This window comes from Porites lutea, chromosome 2 (genome assembly GCF_958299795.1).
Source record: "Porites lutea chromosome 2, jaPorLute2.1, whole genome shotgun sequence".
NCBI lineage: Eukaryota > Metazoa > Cnidaria > Anthozoa > Scleractinia > Poritidae > Porites > Porites lutea.
The window spans coordinates 39,875,116-39,883,309 of NC_133202.1; the positions used below are offsets into that span (position 1 = coordinate 39,875,116).

General features: G+C 38.2%; 1 protein-coding gene across 1 annotated transcript in view; it reads right to left on the minus strand.

Annotated features, from left to right (window-relative positions):
• LOC140927001 (uncharacterized) overlaps positions 1-8,074 on the minus strand; it is an 8,224-nt gene extending 150 nt beyond the window's left edge. Inside the window, exons 1-4 of the mRNA XM_073376669.1 lie at positions 6,660-8,074; positions 5,516-5,680; positions 2,693-2,800; positions 1-887 (exon numbers count right to left, since the gene is read on the minus strand). The exon at positions 1-887 is cut by the window's left edge and continues 150 nt beyond it. Of these exons, the coding sequence (XP_073232770.1) occupies positions 681-887; positions 2,693-2,800; positions 5,516-5,680; positions 6,660-6,797 (618 nt within the window). The 5' untranslated portion in view covers positions 6,798-8,074 and the 3' untranslated portion in view covers positions 1-680. The remainder of the gene's footprint in view (positions 888-2,692; positions 2,801-5,515; positions 5,681-6,659) is intronic.
• Positions 8,075-8,194: the final 120 nt, after the last annotated feature.

Sequence of the window (8,194 nt, forward strand, 5' to 3'; positions counted from 1 at the left end):
TTTCACCTTATAGTCGTGCAGTGCCGACAGAGAAATGTACAAACAAGTGTGATGCACGTGCAAAGTTGTTGTTTTGCGAATTAACCTGTCGCATTTTTGCCTTCTCGTTGCCGTCACGGTCGTCGTTGCTAAAGCTCCCTTGTGATATGAAGGCTAAGGATGCCGCAGTGATCGCGGGAACGAGAAAAAAAAGCTGACATACTAAGGTGTTACAAAGCTGAATAAGTACTACATCATTTTTAAGCATAATACTTATTTGTTGAGCATATTTTGCATCTAAACTTACGAATCAGAGGATTTCTCACATGCGTTTATTTAAAGCCAAAATTTCGGCTACAGTATATAACCTAGGAGTCCTTTGGAAATCCAAAGAAATTGTATATCTCTTTATATAAAAGAGCAACATTACGAGCTTAATATAAGTAACAGATATTCCATCTCGAATATTTGATATTCGATATGAAACTTAAGTTTATCGAATACAGTGAAGGAAGTTCCGTAAAAGGAGTGTTCGTCAGGCCTGACCTCAGAAGTAAATTTCAGCTATTTTCCTAAGCACAGAACTGAAGGTTGAAGAACTGTATTCGAGGGTACCCTTCAGAAAGACGTACTAAGTCATCGGCTTGTTTTTCATACTTTCTCAACAGAAGTCAGTTGAGGTGTCACTGTGGAATCTTCTTTCAAATATGCTTCCCCATGGAGGTTGACTGAAAAGTGGGCGGAGTCATTTGAATAAGAAGATTCAGAAATTCGGACTCGTCGCTGATCACCGGCAGTCTTTTGCATTTATGATTTGCAAAAGCGGCCTTAAGATTTGCCAACTCTCTCTGAAGTTCCTTTTTCTCCTCTTCAAGCATTCTTTTCTCAGCTCGAATCTTGTTAGTTTTCTGCGATAAAGTAAAAAAGGAAAAAAAGATAATTATTTACGAAACAACAGGTGTACAAGTTTTGATTCATTTTTATTGATTCATTTTTATCCTTAGTTCAACTTAACCCTTTTCCGTGTGTATTCAGATATACCACTGAATACATACACCAATAACAGATACAGGGTTGGATCTTTTTTTCGGTCGGACAATTTCAGGGCCCGCGCAGAGGGAGGGGCTGGGGAGCAGCCCCCCCCCCCTCCCCCACTACTCTTTGAAAAAAAAAAAGTAATAGACATTTTCAAGTAAAAAGTAACTTTGTTGGAGTAAGAATGTTCGGCTAGCGGACCTCGCAAAAGTATCTAAATTTATTATTGGCCCTCCGATCATATAGCTGATGACTAATAAGCCTCAAAACGCCTATCTTTACAAAACTGCACTTAGTCGTAGACTTCTGCAGCAATGCGGAATTCATTGTTGCAAGGTTCACTGTTAACCCTTTAAGTGCCGATAGTGACCAACATCAATTTTCTCCTAACAATATCCAGTAATTGTCAAGAGATACAGTTATGAGAATTTACAAATGATCACCAAAGAGAAAATACATTGATCTGTTATTAAATTCTCTCAACTGATTCTTAAAGGAAATGTATGGAGATCAGTTTGGAGAATTTGTATGTTGATATTGGCACTTAAAGGGTTAAATTTGAAGACTAATTGACGGAACTTAATGGTTGCTTAAAACGAATTTTATTTGCTGATGATGTAGTCCACGATGCATTAAAAGCCCGACTGGAAATTGAAAGTTTTGATCAATGGTTGTGAAATTACATGTTTCGATGACATCCTAGACAAAATGAATGGGTCACAAGAACCTCATAAGATCATGATAAATCAGTGAAATTGTCACCATCTGCAAACTTCTGCTGCTGAACCCTCTATGTGCAATCAGGCTCAGCAGGAGAAAGGTCCTTTTCGGCGGCTTGAAGGTTAAAAACACGGCTCCGTTTAACAATTATTCAAGAAAGCTTCAGTAATCTGACAGTACTAAATAGCCACAAAGAGAGAACTGGCAATGACTTTCCTTGCCGACGTGGCAAATAAATTTGCTGATCCTAACCATAATTAACCTTTGAATAGAAGCGAGGATGGCTGTGACCTTGTTTTGTCACAAAGCTTCTTGTTTTTCATATGTAAATGATCATGTTCACGGGCTTGTTAGCATGAGAATACCAAGATTTGCAAATGAAAAGCGGGCACTGAGCAAACAACTGTAAAATGGCCTATTGGAAAAGTAATTTCAGTATATTTAGAGCCCACCCCCGCACCCCCGACAACCACACCCCCACTTTAAAAGCGGTGGTTATTCGCCCCCGCACTTTAAAAACTGCTCGGCGGCCCCTGCAAATACCGGCAGAAAGATGCCTGAAGTTTAAAAATATAGACAGGGTTTTAAACGGGTCTTCGTCTTGCTGGAATTTGTGAAAATATCCACTTCAGATGGCGACTAACCCTGTAAAAATCTGTCTTTTTTTTTCGTTGCTTATATATATCATGATTGGTATGCGATCATAGACATGATAGAACTTATGATTTGGAATAACTTCAGAAATCTTAAAATTGCATAATGTTGAAGTTTACGGTTGAAATAAGATAGACGGGTACACGCAAATTTCTAATGGATTTTGCAATTCAGAACTTTGCCTTTCACTAGCGGTTAGAGATACGGGCTTAAAGATTCTCCTGCTCAGATCTGTACAGTTCAGACAGTTTTTCTAATTTAACGATAAGCAATCATAACTAGTTACTCTAAGAGTAAGCAATACCTGTTGGAGTTTTTCAATCCGTTCTCTCTTTCGTTTTCGACATTTTGTTGCCGCAATCTTGTTTCGTTCCCTTCTCCTCTTCACAACCTCTGGATCTTCTTTCACTTTCTAAAAAGGAAAAATATAAACAATCCATCACACTCAGTTCTCAAACTCATTAATAATTCATAACGAAAATACAAAGGAAGTTAAATGTTTAATGAGTGTTTGGAAATCGGATGAGAAACTGCTCATTTTTGCATGCTTAATTTCTCCGTCTTAAATTATTTTGTTTGAGAAGTAATATCGGGCAAAGAATTCGACACAGTGTTTCATCACCTGATGAAACACCTCGAAGTTCGTCAAAAATACTCGGTCGCGCGTGGTATTTTCAGCTCTCTTCTTTCTGTTTCTTCTAGTGATGAAACACTGCATCTCATGTTTGATCTATTACTTCTAGACCACACTTCATGAAATTCAGGAAATTAAATGTACAGACTCTGCATGCATGGCATGGAATCATAGTTAGTGAAAGAGACTGGTTATCAAAGACCGTGCTGCAGTTTATGTAGTAAGCGCCCTGACGGTTCACAATAAATTAATGGGACGTTTTTATTTGTCAACAAGATCCAAATGATAGGAATGCTATTAAACGTTGTGCACCTTCAAGTCCACAAAAAAAAAAAAAAAAAAAAAAAATAGGGCAAAGGAGTCTGACGCGGTTTCATAACTATTCCACTCTATTAACTGGAATCGAAGAAGAGGTACGAACGGATCGGACAATGAATTCTGAATACATAAATTTAAAACTGGTCTATGCTTTCTTGTAATCTGAACTTTAAAACCGGAGTGATTAGTACAATTTATGTACTTTCTTTTATTCCTTTATCATACTGCAGTGGATGGCACCACCTTAAAACGTTAACGCAACTTTTCTTCATGAAAAATTACTCTTACAAAGCCTTGACCGAAGTAAGAAATTCGTAAAATGGGTCAAGGATGTAGGCGCATAATTCAATGTTTCGCGATTAGTACATTGCCCATAACACACCTTGTTTGCCCACCAAAACGTTGCATAACCTTTGTGTTTTATTTCTCCTGGGTGTTACAGTCCTCTCAAGGGAAATAAAAGGCAATTCTTAAACATAACTTTGGGGGGCAAACCGCGAGAGAGGGCAAACAAGGTGTATCATGGGAGATGTGAGAATGGCGAATACAACATGTCCTTTTGTTTTCTTTCTCTTAGCAATTAAATATTTTGACTTTTCTGGATGTAACCGTTGTAAAAACTCTCTTGCAGAAATGAAGAGGACCGGGAGTCCCCGTCAGTCTCTTTTGCTAAAAAATAGAGATCCTTTTTTACTGTCTTTTAACGTGACACAATGATCGAATCTGTCTCTCTACAAACAATCAATAAAAGAAACAGAATTCCCCTGATTCTCAAAAGCAACTGAATTAACACCCAAAATAATCCAAATGAGTATCGGTCATATGTTTGGGGAGGAATGTACGCCGTTGAACCTAAAATCGCCTGAACTGATTGGCGCGACTGACTGCGAGTTTAGTTCATCAGAACTGAGATAAGAGATTAGATAACTGCAATGACCCACTTACGACCTCAATTTTTTTTGTATCTTTACTTCGTCGCTGCCTTTTTTCTTTGTATTTCCTTGTTGTTGTTTTGATAAAAATATATCACGTCCTTTGTTAAAATCATGGCATGTTGAGACTTCTCTTGGTCTGAACGAGCACGAGAGTATCGATATTGGCCCGATAGCCCGATGCACTATTTTCTTAACAAATATACTAGATTTCTGTGAGAAAAAATTTATAGAACGTTTCATGAAATTAGAAACTTATTCATATATTGGTTCTATTCATGCAGTCTGACGCACGTTTGTACAACGACTTATACAACGTAAAAAAAAAAACGAGAAACAATTTTAAAGCCATGATATTAAAAACAAGTTGGCTATTTTTATTCCTTATGGGATTGATTTCTGATGGAATTTTTCTTTAATTATAACTAGAACGGCATATCCCCCAAAATAATGATAAACAGGTGGTATTTAATCCGTTTTTCCCAACAAATCGAAAGCAAAAGATCTCGGGAGTTTACGAAATTTGGTACAGAAAAAAAAGTGAAACAATGCAAATTTTAACTCTTTTTATAACTCTATATTTTCGCAGGAGGGGTAGAAACTAAAAAAACGAACACTTTTTCGTTTTCCAGTAAGTTTCAATTTCACTGTTTCGAAAAAATTTCACTGCCAAAGGCAGTTAAATAAAATAAAACAAAACGGACAACTAGCTACAACTGCTTTAATCATCAAACGATCAGTTGGACCAAATAAAATGACCGCTTGAATTAATGAACGCACTTTTGCCTGACCGTATTGCGATGAAACTTATGGGAAAATATTTCATTTTCAATGGAGAGAACTGAAATATTGGTGGTAAAGTGTTAAAATTGGAATGGCCCAGGAATAGTTTAAAAAATAAAAAAAATATATGATGACATTATTCTTGATGCGTATTCATAATCATTCTCTAGCTCTTGTTCAAAAATTATATCAGCAATAAGAAATGAGTCATTATGAACATATTACATTTCTTTGCAATATATGAGGAAAGTGAGCGAAATCTGAGGTGTTTTTTAATTGAGGATTCAAAGCTAAATGTTCGCATAGTGTTGACTTGCATGTTCCGATTCACCGAGCTCGCAGGAACAAGGGCTTCGCTTTGTCGCCGTACGTTTCCCTGCCCGCACAGTTTATACATGTACACTGATATATCAAAAGCACATATTAACATTTCTTCAGCGTAAATTTGTACTTTACTTACTGGTTTTGGAGGTTCTGGTTCCTTCATTTCTACTTGTGGAAGCTCAGTTCCGTTATACTTCGTCTTGATTTTCTCCTTTAACTCATTTTTAACCTGAGTACTCTCAACTTGGGCGGGAGGTTCGATGCCCAATAAGGCGGCTTCGTGGCTGTACGCTTCTGGTGGCTAATAAAGAAACAAAGAGTTAAAATTATTCCTTTTCTTCAGCTAAGAATAAGACCAATTCATTTGAGTAAATCAATGATATCTATTCTATCTCTGTATCAAATGTTTACTCACGCAGTTGGGAAGGTGTATTAAGAAGGGTAAAGCACTACATCAGCGTTAAGGGCATTCAGTTTTAGAAGTAAGTAAGAGTTAGACTGCATAAAAGCGGCCGAAACATCTAAATGAAGCGCTTTCTTAAGAAAGCAGTCATTTCTAAAATCTCCCTGTTAATACAGGTACTCCCCAGTTAATTCCAACTAACTCTAAAGCGAGTTTCGTTATGTTAACTCTAAATCCCTCTGATCCTTTTGGACAAACCAGAACTAAACTATACTGAAGACTTTTAGCTCACTGACATCTGTATCTCGACTTGATTATCTCGGACTGTATATATATTTATATCCACAAGAGAAAACACTGACATCAATTTCATTTATTGTAGTAAAGCTCGGACGTTTGTTTAAGGATGGTTTCAGATCCGTTGAAGATGTCACTATTGTCTTAACTCAACAGCAGTTAAACCTGAACCCGAAAACGCAGTGATCCTGAACTGCTGCTAGTGTTGATTTCCTTGTAATCCTAGCTAAGTTCCAGGAATTGCGCCAACAATAATATTTAAAATTTATTGAGCCTTCTCTGTGCCCTGAAGCAGATAATCATTACCGTTTTATGCAACGTGTATGTTTTTTAACCCCTTTTTCCATTAGGAAAGAAGTTGATATCTTACAGTTTAGGAGAAGGAAGACGTCTGGAACAAGTACTCTTTTTTCACGAAAATTTAATATAGAAATGTTTACAACTAACCTGAAATAAACTAATAGAAATCTGTATGTTAAAAACCTTCGCTCCCCGAACAAGCTATGTAGCCTGTGCATATTCCAAATCAGTTTTTTTCAAATAGCTTAGATTATAGAAAGTAGCGTGATTTGTAACTTACCCACAAGAATTGTTGATTAAATCCTTGGGGCTGAAATGCGCCGTTAAAATTTGCAGCCATCGTTGATGAAGTTAACGCTGTCGGCCAAAGATGCTGCTGTACTATGTCTTCCACGGTGGTTTTCGATTTTGTGAACATGTAAGGCTGTCTCTCCGGGGTTTATTTAAAGACTCATAACTTTGAGGGAAAACCCCCATATCTCATGCGTCCAGGCTATCAAACGAAGATATATAACTCTTCGGAACTAATTTGCATTTCGTACATTACAGTTGTCACGATCTATTTTAGGTATCAAAACAAGAATTAGGTGAATATTGGGGTTATTTGTTTTGTTTTTCTGCTAAAAGAGAGCTGAGCGATTCTTGGAAAAAGCGGCATAATAATGAACTTCCGGTGTCACGCAACGTCCTTTCCGTGTACTGCGGACCGGAGGGCGTCTGGAAAACGAATGGAAACGCACAAAACCGTAGTAAATGCGACAATGCGAAATATTAAATAAATACCATAGTTTTAGACTTGATGTATTGCGAACATTTTATGTCCCGTTATTAGCTCCGAAAGGACTGATAAGGCTCTTACCGAAGTGGGCGAAACACGAGACATTTTTAATATCACACTTTTTTGCAGCAGTGTAGTGTAGCGGTGTTAAAAAGTCGCACGTGGGTTTCGATCCCGGAAAAAATAAACCGGAATCAATGGCCGGAACGAAGGTGCAGTCACAAACCGGTCACGAGTAGAAACGATATTTCGTTCTTTTTTTTTTTCGAGTGTCCCGGTCAGGTATCCCGTTCTGCTTTTTTCCTTGTACCCGAAAGGATGTGTGTTTGTAGACGCTGTAAGCATGGGCTTGGCCATCAAGCATTCAGTTAACAGGCATATTAAAATTCGTATTTGGTTAATTAACTAATCAGACCTTTTTTTCTCAGAAATCGCAAGGTACAAAACGAGGGTAGGCTGGTTCGTTCTCAGAAATCACGAGCTTTAAGGACTGGGCGGTTGCTGCCCCCGCATTTCTGACCAGCCCAAGGGATGGTATCAACCTTTGAGTACAGGGTCATCTGCAGCGAGAAAGTGAAAGACGCCCCCGCGCGGTGCTTCTCCGTAAACAATAACTCCTAACAAACGTTTTTAATTCTAAAAGATGAGAAATGAAGAGGGAGATGGGTGAAGGCAATGCCCTATAAAGCCTTACAGGTGGAAAATTTATTTCTGTCTCTCGACGAATACTTAGTAAAGTCGCTTTAAAACGGGAAAAACCCTCACATCGTGTGGGGGTCCCGTGCACCATGCACCAGCCAATAGAATGATTCATTACGCAATCTTTTGAAAAGCAAGGAATACTGATACACGACAACAAGCAACAAGCAATTCCTTGATATTCGTGGTAGATCTTTACTGTTGCTTTATATCTTCGAAGCCGCAGACTGGCGGGAAGGGGGGGGGGGGGGAGACTTGGTTTCGTGTCAAAAGGATATTAATGTTACCCGCTGGTTGGCACATACCCGTATGTGTATGGCTGAACATCCCCCGGGAAC